We start from the raw sequence: 26,965 nt of genomic DNA, 5'->3' as shown, positions 1-26,965 counted from the left end.
TATTAGCAGAGTTAAGGCATATACATTTTTCCTTCCCAGGTAAACTAGTATATTATCTTCAAATAAACACTAGTTAGGTAATACTTCTGGTAATGAAAAATAATCCATACTCTGATAGAAATGCTACCATAAAGGGGATAAAATCATATAGAATATCTACAGAAGCATTTGAGGACGGTACTTCTTTCCTTCCCTTTCATTCCTGGGGGTTCCCTGCCTTTCTCTTAAGAAGGATTCCTACTCAGTGATATGGAAGTCCTGTGTACCTATGGCCTAATCAGCACCTACTACATCTGATGACCGTTTTATATTTTACTTCTTCCACACCCACATCAACTTGGTTTCAAAGAACTTTGATCCCCCGAGACTCACAATGCATTGGGTAGGGTCTTGCCCAGATTCACTCCACATAATTATCTCTTTGTGGTGGTCATATTATCAGTTGAATCCCTGAAATGTGGATATGTAATTCTGGCCTCAAATTTAGGAAACCATTTCTCAAGTTACATTTAGCAATGATTTCCAATGTAAAAGTTTTCACTGGGAAAAGAATACTGATACTTTATTCCCACAGAATTTTACTATTGTCCTAGGTGGCAAGTGAGTCTTCAAAACTCCTTTGGCAGATCTTGGGGATCCTATGACAGGATGGAAGCAATCACCAAAAGCAAGACTTTTTTTTGTGGTTCTAACTGCAATGATTTGAAATTTCTCAGATTTTTATTTTTTTCATGGCAGTCAATGGCTATTTAATATTGCTACTAAGTTATGAAAAAGTTAACTAAAACTGATAATTGTAATTACAATGATCCACTTGTAGACATTAATGACTATAATTTAGTAATCTATTAAGTAAGTAATGTCACTGCCATTTGATGCTTGGCATTCCTGTAAAATTTCCATTAAGTGCATACATATAGATGGTGGAAATTTCCATATTACCTAGAGGTCTATTTTGTTTAGTACATCAGAATATTAACAGTGCTATGTATAGGTTTTCAACTGCTGTTGTTCTTGGTTTAAAAATTTTTATTCTGTGATATTAGAAACAGCTGCTACAAGACCGTGAAAATTAAATTCATTTGTATGCTTCATAAAAAAAACATGAAGTTTCATTTTATTTGCTTATGCTATTTATAGTGATGACCACATTTTGTGGATGTGAATGTGCCATTATGTGTCTGATTTCAAAATCAGTTTCTTCAAGGATAAAATATGGCATGCATATTTATCTTCCTCAAAGATTTCTTTTAAACATTTCACAATGTTTCCCTATAAGAACTTACTGGGGGGTGGAGGTCTCATAATCAGAGTTAGAACTTATTGCTCTATCTAGAATACTGCAATCACCTTAAAGATATGTGCTATTGATTCAATCAACAAATATGTATTGAAGTTAAGTACTATGTTAATCCATGTAGGATTATGTGACTTGTTAACTACTCAAGCAAATCATAATATGCTCTAATTCAATAAATAAATGAATAAATAGAGAGTTTTACGTGCTACTGCTATAGTGTATAGCTGTATTTCTCAAAGAGGGTTCATAGGAAGTTTGCCAATAAAGTTCATAAAGTTTTAAGAGGGACACACTGGTAACTGGAACATTAGACTACATGAAGCATATTTATTCCACATCCACTCTGAAACAATGTAAAAATAATAGTAAATTACATACCATGTATGTAAGCTTCTGGAATAAATTAAAGAAAAAAGAAAGTAAACTTGTGGGCATGAAAGAATATATAAATCTTTTTTTTAATGTTTTTTTTTTTTTTAATTTATTTCTGAGAGAGAAAGACAGACAGCATGAGCAGGGGAGGGTCAGAGAGAGAGGGAGATACAGAATCTGAAACAGTCTCCAGGCTCTGAGCTGGCAGTCAGCAAAGAGCCCTATGCGGGGCTCAAACCCACAGACCGTGAGATCATGACCTGAGCTGAAGTCAGACACTTAACTGACTGATCCACCAGGCGCCCCAAGAATATATAAATCTTTAGGAAGATGTCAAGACAACTGAGACTGAGAACCACCGATATAGAATTTTTCATTAAACTCCACCAAGACTGGAATTTACTACTAAGTACATCTAAAGTTAAGAAACAAAGCACAAAACAAAGGCTCCCCCAAAATATATATGTTAATTATGTATGTTACTATTGCAACATCTCATTCATGACTTTCCAGGATGCAAATATTTATCTTTCTCCATTCATCTCTACTGGTTGTACCAGTAATCACATACTAAAGTTTTGAAACTCTTTAAAATTCTACAATTATGTCACGGTGATATACTGAAATGTTCCAAAGATAAAATCAATTTTAAACTGAATTTTAAATGCAGAATCAGTATATTCCAAAATATCATAATTTAACTTTAGATAATTCCAAAAGGAGATGTTTTCCTTATTCCCAAAGATGCTACAAAATCCACTTATGTATTTTGAGTTTTTTCAGTTGTAATTAATTCACATCTCATTCAATCATTTTAAAATCAATGGCATGCATATATGTGTGGGTGTGTTATTTTTTCCCACCCAAATGGTTAAATTTTATATTTGTGACTGCAGAAGTACAGCTAGCTGTCCCTTATCAAAATCAAACCTCTAACTTCAGTTCATTAGCATCACCTTCTCTGCAACAAATAAGCCAGCCACAAACAAAATAATAAGAAAAGAATGAAATTGTCTAAAAATAAAGTGACTTAGAGCGGATCCATAAATGGATTTCAGGTCTGTGAATCTCTGAAACTATATGCAAATTTGCTTAACATGTGCATTCCCCCCCCCCCCCCCCCCCCAGGAGAGTAAGCACAGGTTTCATCAGGTTTCTCATGATGTAAAGAAGTTTAAAATCACTTACCTAAAGGCTTGCTTTTGTAATCAGTAATCTCCATCTCAATATTGCAGATTTTAAAAACAACACATTTCAATAACACCTTTACTCTTTAACAAGAGTAAAAACAAATATGTGACCAAAATTAAGTGTATAACTATACTGTTAGTGTGAAGTTCAAGTACAGTTTCACACTTTTCTAGCAAGCATTAACAGCAGGTCATGGCACCCAGAAAGAAACATAGTCTGAATTTCTTTTACTCAAGGCTACATGCCAAGGCTGGCACACATTACATTTTCTGCTATCAGCTCAGACTACCCATTCACACCTTCGACCCCTTGATGCTAGCCTGCTCCTTTTTCCTCTGATTCATCTTGCCCTGGGCAAAGGAATTTGGATAGATTAATACTATTCTAACCACCATAATTTTATTTTAATTCCTGCTAAAAAGTGGCACATAAGTTTTGGAAGCACACAAATTTAAATAATTTAAAAATTAAAAACTCATATTCTATAAAAGTATGAAATTCAAAACTTTTTTTCAATCATATGTTAAATTCATAGGTATTAAAAAAAAGTAGGTAAGGTGGAAAAAAAATCTCATATAGCATTTGGGAACAAACTGACATCACATGGGATTGGTTTGAAAGAGATTCCTTTTGGAACCAAAAACTGATGAGACCTAAGGAAACCAAATCACTAAACAGCTTTATAATTTTTAGAAATTGGTCTTTGGTACACAGCAGTACTTGGAAATGAATCACTACATTTTACATTTTCATACCAAATATACCAGCCTCTCCATAATCTTAAAATCCCAAAGATTTTAGGAAAAATACAAACATTACAAATAAAAGCACTAACAATGATTAAAACTGTAGTCCTATAATTAAAGCTTTTACACTTCTTTAGCATAACTAAGAAAATATCATCTTTAGAATTCACAGTGATCAAAGTACATCTGTGCTTCTTATTCTTATATGTGATCTATTTCCTTTATAAAGAAAAAGGTTCAAGACAGACCACACACCAAAAAACCCAAACTCAAAAAAAAACCAAAAAAGCTTCAAAGTCAACACTGCAATACCACTGTTATTAAAATACATGAACAAAAGCTTTATTTAATCACATTCTTTAAATGACAGAAAGTAATTTTTGTTGGCTATATGTTCCAATGTACACAGGCACATGAAAATGGCCTAGTAAAAATAAAATGATTCTGGGGAAGAATGATTTAGTATATTTTACAAATCTATAAACTTAATTGTGAATTATTTCCTGGACATAAACTTTAAATAAAATATAACTATATAAAGGTACTGTAAGGGCAAGATAATTTTACACTGTTAACAGAATAAAGGAAGGTGATAGAGAATAACTTAAAATGCTTGTGATGTAAACAAACAGAATAGTTAAACATTTTTGTTTCCTGTTACATAATTTTCATCTTAGGACTAAGGCTGTTTGTCATCTATCAAACCAGTCTGGGCTTCCACGAAGTTGGCTTAAATGCAAGGGTAGGTTAGGACTGACTAACTACAGGATATAAAATTTAATGTGATCTTAGACTCCAAAATTCTTAAATCATCTGTCAATGCTTTATTACAGGAAGCTCATCTCTGACAGATTATGATATTACTTTCCAAACTTGATTTCCTGTTCCAAAATATACCTCAAGCAAAAGCCTCTTCATCCTTCAAGTTCCAGCTTAAGAGGTTCCTCTTTCTCAATGGAGCTTTCCCTGACACTCCTTTTTCCCCCAGAAACAAAGGAAGGCATTTATTATTATGCCCAACAAACCTTTTATATAGTCTCATTATAGATTCTATTTTTTATTTTTTTTAATGTTTTATTTATTTCTAGGAGAGAGAGAGAGAGACAGCGTGAGCAGGGGAGGGTCAGAGAGAGAGGGAGTCACAGACTGAAACAGGCTCCAGGCTCTAAGCTGGCAGTCAGCACAGAGCCCAATGCGAGGCTCGAACCCACGAACCGCGAGATCATGACCTAAGCGAAAGTCGGATGCTTAACCGACTAAGCCACCCAGGCACCCCTCATTATAGATTTTATTACACAGATTAGTAATCGCATGTCTATATACCGGCTCCCCCTCCAGGCTATAAGATCTTTTTTAAGTTTATTTATTTATTTTGAGAGAAAGAGTATACAAGCAGGGGAGGGGCAGAGAGAGAGAATCCCAAGCAGGCTCTACACTGTCAAAATGGAGGCCACTGTGGGACTCGAACTCAGGAACCAGTGAAATCAGGACCTGACCAGAAATCAAAAGTCAGAAGCTTAACTGACTGAGCCACCCAGGCGCCCCAGACTACAAGATCCTTAAAGACAGCATGTGCTAATCATGTAATGAATATTTACTGGACCACACTAAATTCTCTAGTTTTGAGGTTCTAAGTTTAGTTTTTAAATATCTTTAACAATTACTTTTTTTTTTTTTTCCCAGAGGTAAGTTTTATGCTTCAGCTCTGTCATGTACTACTTAAGTATCCTTGGATGAAAATTTCCCTGTCTTAGCTTTTGTTTCTTTTTTTCCCCTTAAATAGTTTATTGTCAAGTTGGTTTCCATATAACAATTACTCTTCTATCAAACTGAATTTAAATTCAAGAAAAAGGAAAAACTTTAAAAGTGATCCTGTAGAGTGAAATCCATCGTTAGTACTGAAAGAGAGGCTAATGAGAAGCTTTTCATTCTGTTGTTCCTAGATTTATCTTATTCTCATCAAAGCCATTTATAACTTTACAGTTGGTTGGAGTTCATTTCTAGATGTCAAAGAAACCAACTTCTATTAGGGATATGCAAATCAAAACCACAGATACCACGTACCACCCGTTAGGACGGCTATTACCAAAACAGAAAATAATTAGTATTGGCAAAGATGTGGAGAAACTGAAATCCTTATATACTGCCAGTAGAAATGTAAAGTGGTACAGCCTCTGTGGAAATATTATGCAGACTCTTCAAAAGAAGTAAACACAATAATCATATGATCCATTAATTCCACCTCTGGGTACATACAAAAGATGTGAAAGCAGAGACTTGAATACATATTTGTATACAGATATACTGAATAGTACAAGTAGTACTCACAACAGTCATAAGGTGGATGCAACACAAGTGTATATTGACAGATGAATGGAAAAACAAAGTATGGTATACACAAACAACGAATTATTATTCAGCCTCAAAAAAGGAAATTCTGACACATGCCACAACATGGATATACCTGGAAGACATTATAGCAAGAACAAATGTTTTTTCTTTTGTATAAAAAACAGCCAAATTCAGTTTGTCACATGTTTAATGAAGAGGGAAACGGAGTTTGTGTTTAATGGGTACAGAGTTTCAGTTTGGGAAGATGAAAAAGTTCAGGAGATGGACAGTGGTGATGGCTGCACAACAATGTGAATGTACCTAATGCCACAGAACAGTAAACTTGAAAATGGTTAAAATGGTAAATTTTATGTTATATATATTTTACCACAATTAAAAATATCAATTTTATCCATTTGAAATTTTCCCATGGATTTTCTGGATTAGAAGAGTCCTATTTGGTCACAATTCAACCATGATAATAATGAATGTCTTTTGTCTGTCACATTGGTGTTTTCCATGTATGGCAACAGAGACATTTATGATAAAAATTAATGTGAGAGGCCATTTTAGTTTAGATCAAATTTAGAAATCATAGACTAAGAACCCTAAATTTGATTTTTTGCTGTTGTTGTTCTGCCTATCAGATTGAACACTGGTTGGACAAGAAATAAACTGGTAAATCCTCTGTGGTATCTAAATCAGAGATACATGAATAAAGAGAAATTTCACCCAGGTTTTTCAAATACTTCTGAGCCTTCACCTTCTCCCCTCACAATCATATACAAAAATGGCAATGAAGATGGTTTTGTAGGTCCTCCTTAGAGTATCAGAAGCAATGGATTACAGCTCTGAGACAGGCTGGAAACACATAGTCAATCAAAAACCATATCGTTTACATAGTATATACAAATTTTAATATTTAAAAATATCAAGAACAAAGGTACAACCACAAAATTCTAAACAATCACAGGAAAATGCATCTTGAAGTCAAAGAATAGAGACAGAGCATAAATCCTATTTAGTTATTTTGACAAGAACTGACACAAAAAGTAGGAGGAAAAAAGGGTGGAAGAAAGATACACAATTGCTTCATTAAATTTATATACAGAAAACCTGATGTCAGGAATCTCAGAACCAAGAAACTGCTATTAAATAAACAACAGCAGAAGCAGCAATAACAAAAAGCAACAATCTTGTACTTCCTACCAATCCCACCTTCCATAATCTAGAAATTTATCTTCCATTTGCCAAATTATGAAAAATTTTAATGTTGCTCAAGATCTGTAATACTCTTGCTCTTACACAGAGTGAAAGCATATGCTGTTCCTGTTATCAGATAGGTACAATATAATACTAAGCATTATTTAGTAAATCAACCAAAGTAATACTGTTACTAAAATAATGTTCCTGAATGACCACATACTTTTCTCTACACGCTGTTCTCTACTCATCTATTTTTTTCTGATTGACTGTTTAAGTGTGTTTTCCTATTCTTATTCAAAGAACTGTATGTAGTAGTTCTCTATTACAGATAAAAGACTATATGACTCAAAGTCAAAACTCCTTTTGGGGAATGAGCCTACAAGAAGGAAGGAAGACTTCTAGGAACCATTTCATACCAAGCATTACTTGGCATTACTTACCAAGTAAGTATTGGTATTGATTTTCACAGTGATTGAAGGAGGGTCTACTGACAGTAAGTGGATGGATGGGTAGGTGGGGCAGAGATATTAGACATTCTGCAGTGCATTGTAGAGTCCTTCCAACAAACTTTCAAATGCCCTGCCTGATATCTGCATTGGTAGAAAATCTCTTCAGAATAATATGAATCTCTATTTAAATAAAAACGCAAAATACTTTGTATGGATTTACTAATTTTTCAAGAATGTAACCACCACATAAACCGAAGGAAGATAATAGTTTGATTTGTTAGAACTTTGTAAACAGTTGTTCACTGTTTCAGGAAATTGCATCACCAAAAGAAACGTCACTTGAAGTTGAGTCACCAATACAGGCATACCTATTTTATTGCATTTTGCAGATACTGTGTTTTTCACAAATGGACTTTGTGGCAACCCTGTGTCAACAAGTCTATTGGAACCATTTTTCCAACAGCACTTGCTTTTTCTTCATGTCTCTGTGTCACATTTTGGTAAGTCTTGCACTATTTCAAACTTCTTCATTATTGTTACATTTGTTATAATGATCTGTGATTAGTGATCTTTGACATTACTATTGTAATTTTATGGGGCACCATGAACTCTACCTAAAGATGGTGAACTTCATCAATAAATTGGTATGTATGCTCTGACTGCTCCATTCTCTTTCTCTCCTTAGGCCTCCCTATATCGTGAGACACAACAATGCTGAAATTAATAACCCCACAATGACCTCTAAGTGTTCAAGTGAAGGAGTTACATGTCTCTTACTTTAAATCAAATTTAGAAATGATTAAGCTTAGTGAAGGCATGTCAAAAGCTGATATGGGCCAAAAGCTAGGCCTCTTGTACCAGTTATTCAAGCTGTGAATGAAAAGAAAAATTTCCCCTTTTTCTTGAAGGAAATTAAAAGTGCTGCTCCAGTGAACATATCAATGATAAAACAAAACAGCCTTATTTCTTATATGGAGAAAGTTTTAGAATGGTTTAGACAGAAAATCAAACCAGTTATAATTCCCTTCAACCAAAGCCTTAGCCAGAACAAGGCCCTCCCTCTCTTTAATCCATGAAGACTGAGAGGAAAGGAAGCTGCAAAAGAAAACTTTGAAGCTAGAACAGGTTGGTTCATGAAGTTTAGGGGGAAAATAAACCATCTCCATTAACACAAATGTTCAAGATGAGGCAGGAAGTGCTGATGGAGAAGCTGCAGCAAATTATCCAGAAGACAAAGCTAGGATAATTAATGAGGGTGACTACACTAAACAATAGATTTTCCATATACACTAAACAGTCTTGTATTAGAAGAAAATGCCATCTAGGACTTTCATAACTAGAGAGGAGAAGTCAATGCCTGGCTTCAAAGTTTCAAAGGACAGGCTGACTCTCTTGTCAGTAGGGGGCTAATGCAGCTGTGGCCACTTTAAGTTGAAGCCAATATGCTAATTTACCATTCCAAATATATTAAAGTCCTTAAGAATTATGCTAAATCTACTCTGCCTATGCTCTAGAAATAAAACAAGGCCTGGATGACGGCACATCTGTTTACAAAAACGGTATACTGAATTTTTTAAAGCCCACTTTTGAGGAAACTTTACTGTTCAGGCAAAAAGCTTTCTTTTAAAATACTGCTGCTTATTGACAATGCACCTAGAGCTCTGATGGAGATGTACAACAAGACTAATGTTATTTTCATGTCTGCTAACACAATATCCATTCTGCAGCCCACAGATAAAGGAGTAATTGTGACCTTCAGGACAAATGGTGCTGGGAAAACCAGACAGCAACATGCCGAAGAATGAAAACTGGACCACTTTATTATGCCATACACACACACACAAATTCCAAATGGACTAAAGACCTAAATATGAGACAGAAAACCATCAAAATCCTAGAGGCAACAACCTCTTTGATATTGGCCAAAGCAACTTCTTTCTAGACATGTCATTACAGGCAAGAGAAACAAAAGTAAAAATGAACCACTGGGACATCATCAGGATAAAAAGCTTTTGCACAGCAAAGGAAACAATCTTCAAAACTGAAAGACAACCTTCAGAATGGGGGATGATATCTACAAGTGCCGTATATGATACAGGGTTAGCATCCAAAAACTATAAAGAACTTCTCAAATTCAACACCCCCAAAGTAAATAATCCAGTTAAGAAGTGGGCAGAAGACATGAATAGACATTTTTCCAAAGACGACATCCAGATGGCCAACAGATGTATGAAAAGATGCTCAACATCACTTATCATCAGGGAAATACAAATCAAAACCACAATGAGATAGGACCTCACACTTCTCAGAATAGCTAAAATTAACAACACAGGAAATAACAGATGCTGGTGAGGATGTGGGAAAAGGGGAACCCTATTACACTGTTGGTAGGAATGCACACTGGTGTCAAATAGTACAGACATTCCTCAAAAAATTAAAAATGGAACTACCCTATGACCTAGCAATTGCACTGCTAGGTATTTACCCAAAGGCTACAAAAACTACAGATTCAATGGAACACATGCACCCTGATGTTTATAGCAGCACTATCAACAAACAACCAAACTATGAAAAGAGTCCTTCGATTGATGAATGGATAAAGAAGATGTGGTATATATGTACAATGGAGTATTATTCAGCTATCAAAAAGAATGAAATCATGCTTTTGCAATGACATGGATGGAGCTAGAGTGTAAACAAAATAAGTCAGAGAAAGACAAATACCATATGATTTCACTCATATGTGGAATTAAGAAACAAAATGGATGAATACAGGCAAGGGGGAATAAAGAGAGGGAAACAAACCATAAGACTCTTAACTATAGAGAACAAACAGGGTTGGTGGAGAGTGGACAGGGGATGAGCTAAATGGGTGGTGGGCATTAAGGAGGGCACTTGTCATAATGAGCACTTGGTAATACATCTAAGTGATGAATCACTAAATTCTATACCTGAAAACCAATTTTACTATATATAACCTAATTAGAATTTCAATAAAAACTTGAATCAGTTAAAAAAAAAAAAGGAAAATAAATACATTTCATAAAACTATTGTTGACAGAGAGTGATTCCTCTGATGCATCTGAGAAAAGTAACTTGAAAACCTTCTGGAAAGAGTTCACTACTCTGGATACCATTAAGAAATCTATGATCATGGGGCACCTGGGTGGCTCAGTCAGTTAAGCATCTGACTTCGGCTCAGGGCATGATCTTAAGGTTTGTGGGTTCGAGCTCCGCGTTGGGCTCTGTGCTGACAGCTAGCTCAGAGCCTGAAGCCTGTTTCAGATTCTGTGTCTCCCTCTCTCTCTGACCCTCCCCTGCTCATGCTGTCTCTCTCTCAGAAATAAAACATTAAAAAAAAAAAGAAAATTAAAAAAAAATAGATGATTTACTCCCTGCTCACTTGGAATTAATAAAACCTTAGTGATTTAGGCCTTATTTACCTTAGGTATCACCTAATTTCCTATTTCCACTCACATATTTAAGACCAAACTATAATTATTTTCTTAGTTCAATGTGGGACACTCAGCATAGATATCTAGAAGGCAACTGGATTTTTTGTTTATTTGTTTGTTTGTTTAGATGTTAGGAAAGAGAACTGGACTTGCATGGGATAGGAACCCAAAAAGCATAAAGATGATAGTTAAAATCAAAGAATGCCTGTTAGGAGTGCACAGTGGAAGGAGAAAATAAAGGGCAAGAGATGGAATTCTCAAGGCTATCATTTAAGACACATGTGGGAGAGAAGGAATAAGCAAAGGAGAAACATCACCAGAGAGAAGGAAAACAGGAGAGGTGTGGCAGAAACACAGGAAGAAGTTGCAAAAAGGAATTATTATGCTGTAGAGAAAGATAAGAACTGAAAAAAAAGGGGGTACTGAATTTAATAATTAAATTTTATTATGGTGGCTTTTATCAACACAGTCTGAATAAAATTTAAAAGGCTACAATGGATTGATTGAATGGAGGTGAGGAGGAGAGTAGGGAGGTGGGGATAATTTTTACAGCTGAATCAAATAAAATATATATTTTTTAGTGTAAGAAAATCGTATTTTTAGGTTTGAAATGAAGGATCTGGTAAAGAGGGAGAAAAATCATTATGAGAAAGACAAAGTTATTGAAGGATCAAGGAATTACTAAATGTAATGTGTTATCCCAGATGGAGTTTTGAAGCAGAAGAAAGAATACTGGTCAAAAAACTAACATCTGAATTTAGCCTAGTAATGTAAAATGTTAACAATAAAGAGAAACTGGGTGAAGGGAATGTACAGGATTCTTTGTATTATCTTTCCAAATTTTCCGTAAATCTGAAACTATTCCAAGATAAAATTTTTCTAAAAGTTAAAAAAATAGTCCTTAAAAACAAGTACATCTACAAATTGAAGCAAACACACACGTTCATTACATTGATCTAGTTTTTCTTATTTTGCACATGTATCTGAAAACTATCTCAATCTATGGGAAACATCATCCATCATTAGGGAACTCATGGTCCATGAGACAGTATAAAGAGTATTAAAAGCATCTCTGATTACTTAAGAATTTTGACTTTCAGGGGCACCTGGGTTACTCAGTCAGTTAAGTATCTGACTTCAGCTCAGGTCATGATCTCGTGGTGCATGAGTTCAAGCCGCGTGTCGGGCTCTGTGCTAACAGCTCAGAGCCTGGAGCCTGCTTCAGATTCCGTGTCTCCCTCTCTCTCTGCCCTTCCCCAGCTCATTCTGACTCTCTCTCAAAAATAAAAACATTAAAGAATAAACGTTTTAAAAAATTTATTAAAAAAGGAATTTTGACTTCCACTGTCCCCTAATAAATACCAATGTTTTTCCCCCCAAATTCTGCAAATATATGCTGGAAAAAATGTTGACAACACTGGTAGGTAGGCACTATACCAATTTCCTTTAAAGTTGCATAAAGAACTGGAGCCACAACGGGTGATGGGGGAGGAGTCTCCTGCATATCTAAGTTAGAGGCCTGTGCCTTCCCATTTAAATTGCATATTTAAATTTCAATAGGAAAACATACATTAGAACCACCTGCCAGTCTTTCAATAGTAAAGAATCAAGTCCACCCTTACACCTTTGTTAGCATTTTTCAAACCTGTATATTAAAGAGTGCAGTGGAGAACTGAGATAAGGAAGTATATCTATATTCCCTTTGTAGCTCAGGAGACATTAAGAGTGAAGAAATAATTTCCTACGTAACATATGATTAAGATGAACCGACTATAACTACGTAAGCTTTATTTGCCAACTGCACTCATTGCAAAGGACTCCTCAAACCAAAATCTTAGAATACCAATATATAACACAAGTATTTACTGGGAAAGATGTTCTGGATACTATGTGAGGCACTATACCAAATTTGAGGGAAAACAATATCTGAACATTCTGAAATATCAAAGTAGTTAATATGTCCTTTATTAAATTATCCTATAATTTTTAAAAATTCAATTTATAAATATGAGCATTGTGCCTGCCTTGGCAGCACATATACTAAAATATAAATATTTTGAGCATTGACTGTATACTAGGTAAAATGCTTGGTACTATGGAAATACCAAAATGAGAAGTCAGGGCCTCTGTTTTTTATTTTTTCTTTTCTTTTCTTTTTTAAAAAGATGGGGCGCCTGGGTGGCTCAGTCAGTTAAGCGTCCGACTTCGGCTCAGGTCATGACTTCATGGTTTGTGGGTTCGAGCCCTGTGTCGGGCTCTGTGCTGACAGCCAGCTCAGAGCCTGGAGCCTGTTTCAGATTCTGTGTCTCCCTCTCTCTCTGATCCTCCCCTACTCACTCTCTCTCTCTCAGAAATAAATAAAAACATTTAAAAATATTTTTTTCTTTCATCGTTTATTGTCAAATTTGTTTCCATATAATACCTAATGCTCATCCCAACAAGTGCCCCTCCTCAATGCCCATCACTCCCCTTCCTCTCTCCCCCATCCCCATCAATCCTATTTGTTCTCAGTATTCAAGAGTCTCTCATGGTTTGCCTCCCTCCCTCTCCCCAACTATTAAAATTTTTTTAATGTTTATTTATTTTTCAGAGAGAGAGAGACACACACACACACAGAGTACGAGTAGGGGAAGCGCAGAGAGAGAGGGAGACACAGAATCCAAAGCAGGCTTCAGGCTCTGAGCTGTCAGCACAGAGCCTGACACAGGGCTCGAACTCAGGAGCTGTGAGATCATGACCTGAACTGAAGTTGGACACCGAACTGACTGAGCCACCCAGGCACCTCAAGGGCCTTTGTTCTATGTAAAACTTCATTTAGAAAAAATATGTCCTCTTAATAAGCACACAAAAAAATATAAAGTAAAATGAGTAATATTTTAACTGAAATAGCAGTAGCTCATTAGATGACTCATTTTTTTCCTTTAGAAAATTATCAAATACATCCTTCTGAATAAAGAGTTAAATGTGACATAATTTCATTACAGGTGTAATAACACTTGAGCTTAGCCAAAGGGCTGAGAAGCAATCATTACAGCTGTAATAAGAATTTTTAATAAAAATAGACAACCATCCTATCTCTTTTCATCATTTCCAATATCTATTTCAACACCACAAACTTGTCAAACTTCAAAACAAATTTCTGGTTTCCTAAGGTTCAAGACAAAAAGGAAATTAAAAACAGGAAAACTGTAAAAAAATCTGCCATACTGTTCAAAATCAATTTATATATATTGCATTTTATAGTGGATAACACTTTCAATAGGACATATACCCTAAGGTACAAGCAAGCTCTAACTTCTCCTGGTACCTAAAATATTGTGTCAACTTGAGAATGGCCATAGCTGAGTAACTACAGGAACTCTCCATCACTTCTCTCCTTTTCCTCGACAAACCTGTCACTCATGTCTCCAGAGTACCACTACTGTCTAGACATTTCTTTCCCTAAATCATTCCCTAGCCTTGCCTCACTCTTGAGCAGATTTAAGATGGCAAAATTGGGAAAGAGAGATACAGGGAAAACTGCTACTACTGCTAATTCTTTTCTACACTGCTAACTCCCTGGAAAAACTCTCTGGGTTCAAGCCTTGCTGCTGGTATTAGTTACTGGCCTTGGAAAAGTCCATACTATGAGCTCTTCCCTTTTCTTCATGAAAGCAAAGATGTATCAAATACTTTTCTTTGAGAGTCCTTTAAGAGTACTTAGGGTACCTGGGTGGTTCAGTCGGTTAAGCATTCGACTTCGGCTCAAGTCATGATCTCCAGGTTCACGGGATCAAGTCTCACGTCAGGCTCTGTGCTGACAGCTCTGAGCTTGGAGCCTGTTTCCAATCTGTGTCTCCTTCTCTCCGCCCCTCCCCCACTTGTGCTCTCTCTCTCTCGAAAATAAATAAAAACATTTAAAAACTTTTTAAAAAGACTTAGCTAAGCTTAAAATAAGACAATCATTTCTGTAATAGGTGGCTGAGGCTTTGGGACTCTGTCTAGAAATAGGCAGTCTGAAGTTCAAATCCTTTGACATGATAAGGATTAATAGCACGCCTTTGTATCTGAATCCTAGAGTCAGGTTCAATTCAAAGGAAGCTGAAAAGTGCTGTGTGCCTTTAAATATGCATAAAAACTCCAAAGAGATAACAATAATATCTCTTTTTTGAAAGAAAATATTATGAGAAAAACCACACAGATATGCATGAATAACAGACGAAATTGAAAGAGGTCCAATATATCTGGAAATAAAAAAGTCATTTAAATTAAAAATTCAGAAGACAGCATGAACTTTAGATTGGCACAGGTGTGAGAATTAGTGAACTGGAAGCTAAAACTAAGGAATTCACAGTGAAAGCAGCACAAAGAGAAAATACATGAGAAATATGAAAAGCCATAGAAGACAGATTAATATCAAGCAAGAGTTCTAGACTGAAAACATTAAAGGCTGAGAAGCAATATTTATTTATTTATTTATAATATAATTTTTTGTCAAACTGGCTTACACACAACATCCAGTGCTCATCCCAATAAGTGCCCTACTCAATGCCTATCACTCACTTTCCCCTCCCCCCTCAACCAACCCTCAGTTTGTTCTCTGTATTTAAGAGTCTCCTATGGTTTGCCTCCCTCCCTCTCTGTAACTATTTTCCCCCCCCTTCCCTTCCCCTCCCCTATGGTTTTCTGTTAAGTTTCTCAAGATCCACATGAGTGAAAATACATGATATCTGTCTTCTCTGACTTATTTCACTTAGCATAATACCCTCCAGTTCCATGCATGTTATTGCAAATGAATGATTTTACTTTGAGAAGCATTAAAGAATAAAAACAGTTGAAAAAAATTCTGAATCATATTAGTAAAAGCCTTCAGACTGAAAGCACACACAAGTGCAGAGTAGGAAAAACATGAAAAAATATGATAAAGCACAATAAAATCACAAAATATCAAGGACAAGGAGATAATCCTAAAATCCATGTAACACAATTACCAACAAAGTAATGGCAATTAGATTAAAAATATATTTGATACCAGCAATTATAAATGTCAGAAAGCAATGGAATAAGTATCTTCAATACTGAAAGTAAAAGTTAATCTAGAATTCTGTACCTACCTAAATTAGTGTTCAATAATAATTATAAAATACATAAAAATTAAAACAGATCACCCCTACGAACTAACGAATGTTATTTTATTAAAAATAAAAGTAAATCCAAAAGGAGGAGGTAGCATGTAAGAAACAGTGGTATATAAATCACTAAATCTTAGTAGAAAATAAAAATGAGTAACTGCTAAAAAGAAAGTGTTTTGAGTTTAAAAAGTAGCAGAACTAGAACACACATTATGGGAAAAAAATATTTGCAAATTACATATCTTCTAAGAGTCTTGTATCCAGAATTTTTAAAAACTTAGAAGTCAATTAAAAGTATTTTATTTTAATTTTACTTGAAAGAGAGAGAGAGACAGCATGTGTATCTGCAGAGGCAGAGAGAGAGAATTTTAAGTAGGCTCCATTCAGTGCAGAGCCCAACGTGGGGCTCGATCTCACGACCCTGGGAGCATGTCAAGAGTCAGACGATCAACCAACTGAGCCACTCTGGTGCCTCCTCCAAAACGTATTTAATGGCAAAAAGATCTGAATAGGCACTTCTTCAGAAAAGATGCAAATGGCTAACAGGGAAATGAAACGATGTTTGAAATCATTAATGAGGTATCATTCCCACCATGACAGCTATAATTAAAAAGACCAAAAGCTGAAAAGGATATGAAGACACCAAAACCCTTACACACTGCTGGTGGGAATGTAAAATGGTGCAGCTACTTTGGAAAATAGTTTGGTAATTCCTCACAAAGTTAAAAATAGAGTTACCATATGATCCAGTAATTCCACTCTTTAGGTATATACCTAAGAGAAATGAAAATATACACAGACTCAAAGACTTGTCCATTAGTGTTCAAAGTAGTGTTACTTCTAATAGCCAAAAGGTAGAAACAAACTAAATGTCCACCAACTAATGAGCAGATAAACAAAATGTAGTATATCCGTACAATGGAAAATTATTTGACACTAAAAAGGAATGAATTACTGATATATGCTATCACATGGATAAACCTTGAAAACATTATGCCAGGTGAAAGAAAACAGTCACAAAATACCAAATACTGTATGATGTTATTCATATGAAATTTCCATAGCAGGCAAATCGAAGGAGACAGAAAGTAGATTAGTGACTGATTATGGCTGGGGGTTACAGCTTTGGAGGAATGGAAAGTGAGAATTAAAGAGTAGATAGTCTCTTGGAGGAGGTATAAAAATGTTCCAACATTGGAGTGTAATGTTGGCTGCACAATTCTATAAATATACTTCAAAAACTGAAACTTTAGATGGGTAAGTTGTATGGTGAGTTAAATCTCAATAAAGCTGGTAAAGGGAAAAAGAGTAGAACTCAACTATTATGTAACAGTAATGTGAAAAGTGAGGGTGGAAATACTTGAGTTAAAATGTAAATCCTTATATTATTTGTAGGCAGATAGTGATACTCAATATATAGGTGTAGCTAGAATAAAATACAATCTATAACATCTACCTCATCAAAGAGAAAAATATGAAAACAAATTAAAATATGAAAACAAATTAAATGCAAAGCCAATCAAAATCCTAGAAAGGTTCTCCACAGAATTAGATAAACTGATTATAAACAGAATATGGAAGAGTAAAGATCAATGCAATTCTGAAAGAAAAAAAGGACTGGGGGTTCTGTTCAGCCAGATATCAAGACTTTACAAAAAATACTATAATTAAGACAGTGCATAACACCTCACTTACATTAATGGATAGATGATCTAAACAAAAAATCAACAATCACATATCAGGCCACAAAATAAGTCTCTACAAATTCAAAAAGATCAAAGTCATATCATCTTTTCTGACCAAAATGCTATGAAACTAGATATCAACTACAAGAAAAAACCTGGAAAACACACAAATACATGGAAGTTAAATAAATGCTACCAAACACTGAATGTGTCAACCAAGAAATCAAAAATGAAATAAAAAAATACATAGAAATGAAAATGAAAACACATCAATCCAAAATCTTTAGAATACAGCAAAAGCTGTTCAAAGACAAAAGTTTATAGCAATAAAGGCCTACCTAAAGAAGAAAAATCCCAAATAAACCACCTAACGTCATACTGAAAGTATCCAGAAAAAGAAAAACAAATGAAACCCAAAACTAGTAGGAGTTATTAAAGATTCCAGCAGAAATAAATGAAATAGAAGCTAAAAAAGTAATAGAACAGATACTAAAACCAGGAGCTGGTTCTTTGAAAATATCAACAAAATTGATAAACCTTTAGACAGACTCAAAGAGAAGGAGGAGAGAAGAGGGGAGGGGGAGAGGGAGAGGGAACACCACTCAAATAAAATCAGAAAGTAAAAGGGGAGAGAGAACTGACACCACAGAACTACAAAAGACTGTAATATTATGAAAAATTATATGCCAACAAATTGGGATGACCTAAAAGAAATAGATAAATTCACAGAAACATTTGACCTTCCAAAATTGAATCTATGGCAGTTAAGCGTCTGACTTCAGCTCAGGTTGTGAGTTTGAGCCCTGTGTCAATCTCTGTGCTGACAGCTCAGAGCCTGGAGCTTGTTTCATGTTCTGTGTCTCCCTCGCTCTTTGCCCCTCCCCCACTCATGCTCTGTCTCAAAAATAAATAAAAAAACAAAAAAAAATTAAAAAAAAAAACTATCATACTAGCACAAAAATAGGCCCACTGATCAATGGAATAGAAAGCCCAGACGTAAATCCATGTTTATATGGTCAATCTTTGACAAAGGAGGAAAGAATATGCAATAGGGAAAAGACAGCCTCTTCAACAAGTGGTGCTCTGAGAACTGGATGGCTACACGCAAAAGAATGAAACTGGACCACTGGCTTACACCATACAAAAAGATAAAGTCAAAATGGATGAAGGACCTCAATGTGACACCTGAAGCTATAAAAATCCTAGAGGAGAACACAGGCAGTATTTCTCTGACTTTGGACATAGCAATTTTTTTCTAGATATGTCTCTGAAGTAAAAGCAAAAGTAAACTACTGGGACTACATCAAAATAAAAGGCTTCTGTACAGTGGAGGAAACAATCGACAAAACTAAAAGACAACCTGCTGAATGGGAGAAGATATTTGGAAATGACATATCCATAAAGGGTTAGTATCCAAAATATATAAAGAATTTATACATCTCAACACTCATAAAACAAATGATCCAATTAAAAAATGGGCAGATGACACGAGTAGACACTTCTCCAAAGACGAAATATAGATGCTCAACATAATTCATGAAAGAATTGCAAATCAAAACTACAATGAGGTATTACTTCACACCTATCAGAATGGCTAAAATAAAAAACACAAGAAACAAAAGGTGTTAGAGGATATGGAAGAGTAGAAACATTTGTATCCTGCTGATGGAAGTGCAAACCAGTGTAGCCACTGTGGAAAAAAAAATGGAGTTTCTTCAAACTGTTAAAAATGGAACTATCCTATGATCCAGTAATCACACTACTGGGTATTTACCCCCAAAATACAAAAATACTAATTCAAAGGGATATATGCCCCCTCATGTTTAGAGCAGCATTATTTACAATAGCCAAATTACGGAAGCAGCTCATTTTATTGACAGATAAATGGATTAGAAGATGTATATATGGAATATTGCTCAGCCATAAAAAAGAATGAAATCTTGCCATTCACAGCAAGTATATTAGCGCATATAATGCTAAGTGAAATAAGCCAGTCACAGAAAGACAAATACCATATGATCTCATTTATATGTGGAACTTAAGAAACAAAACAAATAAGCAAAGGGGAAAAAAAAAGGAGAGATACTAACCAAGAAACAGACTCTTATCTACAGAGAACAAACTGAATAAACTGATGGTTACCAAAGGGGAAGCTGTTGGGGGGATGGATGGAATAAGCAAAGGGGATTAAGAGTACATTTATAATGATGAGCACTGAGTCATATAGAGAATCACTGAAGCACTATATCGGACACTTGAAACTAATATAACACTATATGTTAACTACACTGGAATTAAAATTTAAAACAATAAGAAAGCGCGTTAGTGGTGCAACAGATCAACAGATGAATGAAACTGAAGACAGAACCTAGGAAGAGGAGAAGATGCGTGAAAGAGAACGCTGGTATATGACAGAGAAGGCAAACAATGCTGATTAGTGGGGAAAAAGATGGCTCATCCAATAAAAAGCACTGGGACAAATAATTCCATATAGGAGAAAATAAATTCTCTATTCTATACACAAAAATCAATTCCTAAATGCTGAAAACTAAATTTTAAGGCAATTTGAAGAAAACACTAGAAAAACAGCTTTATGATCCTGGTATCCGAAAGGTATATCCAAACAAGCAATAAACTTGTTTATTTATTAGAAACAAAATCATTAGTCCTAATAAATTTACCTACGAATTTAAAATTTATGTATCAAAAAAAAGACCTCATCAACAAAGTTAAATATGTACAAAGGAGGATGTACTGGAAAGGAGGATGAAATGGAATAAAATATTTACAACAAACATGACTAACAATTATAATATAGATTATAGAAGGAGCTAATAAGGAAAAGACAAATTATCCAATAGGAAAACAACCAATATATTCGTATGAATGAAATACAGGACACTTGAATCTCACTAGCAATCAGGAAAATGCAAATCAGAACAAATAAAATAACAATTCACACCCATCAGATTGGTAAATTTCTTCAGGTCTGACTGTACAAAGTGTTGACCAAGATATAGGGAAAGAGGAACTCTCATGTTTTGGAAAATAATTTGGCAATACGTGTAAGAGTTACAATGCACACACCCCATTACCCAACAATTCCACCTCTAAGTATTCCAATTAAAAAAAACAACACACAGAAACATAAATAAGAGTGACCACTGCAACATTTTTGTAATAGGAAAAAAATTACAACAATCCAAATATCCATTTGGGAAGAAGAGACTCCTAGAAGACTGGGTAGGGCAAGTTTGCTTTATTTTGTAGTTTGAGAGCCTAGGCACATGCTATCACAGATTTAGGTGTTCAGAAAATGTTCAGGAATAAATAACTAAGTGAGAACAAAATGGTGTTACCGAAAAGTTGATACAGAGTTGAGAAAATTTTTGCTATGTGGAGAACTAAAAATATACAAAAATCCTGGCCTTCATGGGACAACGGTCTCATAATAAATGAGACCGATAAATCAATTACAGAGTATGTTAAATAGTGTTAAGGGCTTAAAGAAATAAAAAGCAGGGCCCGGGAACAGGGAAGTACTGGGAAGTACAGCAAAGTACTGGGAAGTACAGTCTTCTATTCAACGTCCCAAAAAGGCATCACTGGTAAGTAACAATTGAATAAAGACTTGAAGGGAGTAAGGGAATCAGAGGATGGGGGTTTGGGGGGTTGACATTCCTAGAAGACTTAATAGCCAGGGCAATGATCTTGAGATTGAAGTATGCCTGACCCTTCTGATAAATTGCAAGACAGCCAGTGTGGATAAAGCAAAGTGAGGGAAAAGTGATGGACTTTGAGGAGGAGCAGTTTGGCGGGGGTGGGGAGGGAAGGGGGAAGGAGTGGAAGGGTTAAAGATGGGAAAGGGTGCACAGAGGGATAGAGATCAAGCAGAGACTTTGGTTTTTACTCTGAGCAAGAAAGCAAGTCCTTACAAGGTTTTAAACACAGCAATTACTGATCTAATGTGTGTTTTAATAAGATCACTCTGGCTGCTATGCTGAAAACAGACTGCAGGGATTGAAGGGATATTTAATGACCATAATGACAATCATAAGGTTCTTTTGGAAGATCTAAGCAAGGTCCCTAGTTCAGTGCTGCTGGGATACTTCATATTCCTCTAATGTTTTACCTCCCTGATCAAATGAAAAACTGGGTATCTAAGAATGTATGTCTAAATCTAAACACAGAGATAAAAGAAGCAAATATTCAAAGATCTAGTTCTTAAACGTTAATTCCTAAGGTTAAAACTTAGCCATGCCAAAATGATACTACCATAGGCCTGTGCCTCCTTTTCTACTCTTGAGAGAAAAGCAAAGAACACAGCTACTTCTAAACTGATGCTGAAATAAACCTGATAATCATTTATTCAACCAACATTTGGTTGGTGAGTACCTACTATGAATGGGCCAGCTGCTATATGAGTACAAGGGATATAAAGATGAATAAGATATGCCCTTACCCTAAGATATTTACAGTCTAGTGAGTGAGATCGTTAGGCTTATATTGTGTGCAATACAGAAACACAAACACACTTTTCATGTTATACAGCAAGACCAACATACACAATTTTAAAATTTCTAGTAACCACATTAGAAAAATAAAAAGAGGTAAAATTAATTGAAATAATTAATATATTTTACTTCACTCAATATATCAAAAATACCATTATTTCAACATGTAACCAACATAAAAACTGGGACATTTTCCTTCTTTTTTTTTTTTTACTGTCTTCAAAATCCTGTATTTTGACTTAGGAATATCTCAATTCTAGCTACATTTCAAGTATATTGGACAGCATAATTATATAGATCTATTTTCCAGAAAACTGAAAACAATTTGACTGGCACAAGTACAGGACAAAATAAAATAGAGACTTGAACATATTTACAGGTTAAAGGAAAAGAAGAAGACTAAACATAGTATAGATAATTGATAGTGAGTGTGGAGAGCAAGATCAAAGAACAGGATTCAGAGCACAAGTGGACCAGTTAGTTTGGAAAAGAGGACAGTCACATCTTTCTTTGTGACTGGTGTAGAGGGAAGAATTAAATGCAGGTATAAACAAGTTTGGTAAGTGTGAGAGAACAGAAAGTTGAAAGAGTTTAGTTGAAAGAGTTTAGTTTAGCTTCCCAGTTTTCTCAGCAAATCAGAAGACTTTCGGTACTGCCAAAATCTGAAGGCAGAACATCTTAAGAAGTAGTATCCTGGCATGACAAGATTAAGTTGGATTTTTGTAAAATTATAGTTTTCTGGCTTTCTTCTGGAGTAGTCAATCTTAAATTGTGTCATTTTATCTCTAAACACAGAAGCAATACTATGGACTCATTCTTTCCTTACCTATTCATTACTTAGCATACATGTACCCAATGTCTGTCTACTTCATGTCAGGTACAGTGAGACACTGACCATACAGAGATGAGTAAGACCTACATTTGCATCCCCAATATTTTGTTTATTATAATGTCTGCATACAGTAAGTGCTTTAAAAACACAGCATTCACTAAAACATGTATTAGCAAAGACTTTCATTTAAAAGTCCAAAGAAGTGCTGTCTATACAACTTTCTGTGATAATGGAAATGTTCTACTCTGAACTGTCCAATATGGGAGCTAATAAGCACATGAATTTTTAATTTAATTAATTGGATTTTAATTTTAATAGCCTATGTGGTTAATGGCTACCATCCAAATCCAAGTATTAGAATACAGTGAGTAGCTAATGGCATTTTCACTCTTGTAATCAAGGTGCTGTCATCTCTAAGGGGTTAATACACAAAATATGCTGGTAGAAATGAGTACACTAGAATACTAATTGTATCAGAAAAACATAAGAAATTTTGCTTAGAATTCTTTGCGTAAAATAACTTTAGCACTGTGAGCCGAAAAAGAACAAAAGAAAAAAAAATACGCTAATTTTTGTTCTTTTCACTCTACTTGTCTAAGGGAAAAACATCCACTTCTGAGTTTTCTCATTGTGTCAAGTAGTGAAAATACTTTGTGGAGATAAAGAGTCAAAGATTTCTTAAATTAGAAATTACTAGACCATAGGAATTATTTTTGTAATGCAATGACAAGAAACTTTTTAGGCAAGACAACATAAGTTGTTAAAATCAGGATTTATATAATGAATTAAGTGTTTACAACTCAAAAAAACCCGTCCTTGTGATATGCTTATTAATTTCCCCAAGTCTGTACCACTTACGTGAATTTTTAAAGTGAACCTACTTGTGGAGCACCTGGGTGGCTCAGTCGGTTAAGCGTCCGACTTCGGCTCAGGTCATGATCATACTGTTTGTGGGTTCGAGCCCTGCGTCAGGCTCTGTGCTGACAGGCAGCTCAGAGCCTGGAGCCTGTTTCAGATTCTGTGTCTCCCTCTCTCTCTGACCCTTCCCTGCTCACGCTGTCCGTCTATCTGTCTGTCTCTCTCTCAGAAATAAAACATTAAAAAAAAAAGTGAACCTACCGCTAAAAGACATTCAATCCATTGAGCGAATGAAAGTATAATCTAAATTAGACTTTGAGTTGAATTAATTCCTGGCATAGTAACTAAAACAGCTGTTTATGCCTGGGATAGTAAAATATATTTTCATGACCTTGTGTATCCACTATCCATAATGTATAATTTAAGTGACTATACACACTTAATCAGAGATACACAGTCCTACACTGGCACAGATCTGATTATATACTTAGAAGATCTGATAACTTAAAAGTAAAACCAGTGAGGTGCGTAACGAGATGTCAGAGATAGCATTTTTTATGCACCGGCAGCTGGTTCAACTTGTTACCTACCGGTAAGGCAGTTGTCTTGTAAATTAACTACACAACTTCCTGCCCTTTTTAGTTGTGTTCCTTTGAAGCCATTTTAAAAAACATTACCAGATTGCCTGTCTCGAAGCGGATAGTGGTTATACAACCAAGATTTTATTCAGGTTAACAGAAATACCTAACACTTAGGCACAGTGTCTTAATCTATTAGAAAAACTTTAAGAAAACCACTTTAGAATGATCTTCCTATCACACAAAAACAGCAACAGCTAAGTAAATCTTCTAAATAAGAAGACTAGCAAATCAAAAGCATGAGATCAGACCTGTAATAATGAACTTCCAGAGTCAAGCTGTGCTATGGCTTATTGCAACAAAGCCAAGGTATTACAATACCATATTATAATGACATCATTAGCTTAGTTTCCTAATAAGGTATATATATGGGATACCTCAATTTACAATTAGCTAAAAATAGGAAGCCAACAACACTTGAGTGGCTGGCAGTTCCAGTTAAGACATTTTTCCGATAATATATTTCATGATGCCTTTTGCAAAATGAATTAACAGTAGGCTGGCTCTGAAAACAGTTTTAACATTAAAATACTGTTCTCAGAGAAGGAAAAAGAGGTATCAATGCTTTAGTCCCACAGAATCTTTACAGTGCCCCCAAAATCGTTTTTGCTGCATTGCCCTTTGAATTAGTAAATGAGAACACTGAATTGTAAAAGCATTAATTGCTGCGATTTAGAAATTTAGCAGCAACCAGCAAAAGACCTCACCCCAGAGATAAGGTTAGGTTTCTTCGGCCAGGACCAATTTCTGTCCTCACTGTTGCCTTAGTGCTGGATTTTCGGGGCTGTACTTGCCAGGAGGCAGGAAAGATTTTTCTCTCTGAATTAATTCTGAGAAAGGTGGCGCTTTTTATATATCTTAAATCACCCTTTTCTAAGATTTTTTTTCTCCCCAGATGTTGCAGTAAAACTGCTAAGTTACCCACTGATTCCAAACCTGTCTCGTTCAAACTGCCTTGAGAGAACGGAAAAAAGGTTCACATTCCAAAAGTTTGACGTGAGGTGAGGGCAGGGTAAGAAACAGAACACATTCTTAACTTTCGTCCACATCTTTTCCGAAAGTAGACGGGGTGTTGGAGTGTTTTCCCTCACCGAGGCCTTGAGTAAGATTTCTTTCGAGGCGAGTGGTTACAGGAGATAAACGGTGCCCTCCTCGATAACTGCAAACAGTGACCAGACGGGGCTGAAGATTAAGTCCTTCCCCTCCCCTTCGCTCAAACGTGTCCCAAATTGGTAAGGGCAAGAAACACAAGCCTCTCGGCTCTCCCCAACACTTAGTCTCTTTCCGTACCCTCGCCCTGTCTCCTCAGGGGGGACGCAGAAGCCGCTCCGGACCCCGCTTGCGGCCGCGGCGCCCGGGAGGGCGAGGAGGGAGGAAATCAGAAGCGCGGGCAGGAAGCGGCCGCCTCCGGCCGGCCGCGGCGTCCGGGGCTCCGGGGCGAGACGCGTGCTGGGGCCGCGCGGGGCTTTCCGGCTCCGGCCTCGCGCGCGTCTCCGTCACGGCCTAGCCCGGCGCCCGAGCCCCGGCCGCGCGGCTCCGCGCCGCCGGCCCTCCTCAGCCATCCGGGCCCCAGAGGCCGCGCGGCGGCGGACGTCCGGGAGGGGAGGAGGCACTTACCAGCTGCTGCCGGACCCAGCGCCACATGCCCCCGCGGTCGCCGTCCCGGTCCCGCGGGACGCGGGGGCCGAGGGGCTGCAGGTGGAGACTGACGAGCCAGAGGGGGAAGCGGGAGTGCCCCTCTGGCTGAAGTTCCGCTCGCCGCCGCCGCCGCCGCCGCCGCCACCTCACTCCCTGCGCCGGGTCCCCATCTCGCCGCGCCGGCCCTGAGGTCCTACAGGCGCGGTCCCGGCGCCGCCCCCGCCCGGCGCAGCTGAGCCGGCTGCCGCGCCGCAGCCACCTTCATTATTGACCGTTGTCACCCGAAGCACCACCACAACCCCACCCCCGCCCTGCCCGGCCCCCCAGCCCCACCCGGGCCCGCCCCTGGCGCCCCGGCCCGCCCCCGGACGTGACGAAAGGGGCTGTGCGGACCCAGGGGCCCGACGCACCCCACGGTAGTCGGGAAGCAGGGTCAGCCGGTGGGCGGGGCCAGCGGCTGGTGAGGCCAGGTGCGGCTTGTGCCCTCGGTCTCCCTGGCTCCCGCCCCTGGGGTGGAATTAAATTGCGCTTGACTCTCCCCGGAGTCCGCAGCTTCTTGCCGACTCCTCTTTTTAACTCCTGTTGCGCATCTGTGGCTCTCTGCCTTCTTTGGTACCCCCGTTCCCCAACACGCATACA

General features: G+C 36.9%; 1 protein-coding gene across 4 annotated transcripts in view; it reads right to left on the bottom strand.

Annotated features, from left to right (window-relative positions):
• Positions 1-26,610, bottom strand: part of ATP11B (ATPase phospholipid transporting 11B (putative)) — a 126,181-nt gene extending 99,571 nt beyond the window's left edge. For all 4 annotated transcript variants that reach the window (XM_039242339.1, XM_039242342.1, XM_039242340.1 and 1 more), the window contains exon 1: positions 26,306-26,610. In XM_039242339.1, the coding sequence (XP_039098270.1) occupies positions 26,306-26,332 (27 nt within the window). In that variant the 5' untranslated portion in view covers positions 26,333-26,610. The remainder of the gene's footprint in view (positions 1-26,305) is intronic.
• Between the last annotated feature and the right edge of the window lie 355 nt (positions 26,611-26,965).

Source organism: Hyaena hyaena, unplaced genomic scaffold (assembly GCF_003009895.1).
Source record: "Hyaena hyaena isolate Hyena2069 unplaced genomic scaffold, ASM300989v1 scaffold_213, whole genome shotgun sequence".
In the NCBI taxonomy this organism is placed as follows: Eukaryota; Metazoa; Chordata; class Mammalia; order Carnivora; family Hyaenidae; genus Hyaena; species Hyaena hyaena.
This window is presented reverse-complemented; position numbering and strand designations above follow the sequence as displayed.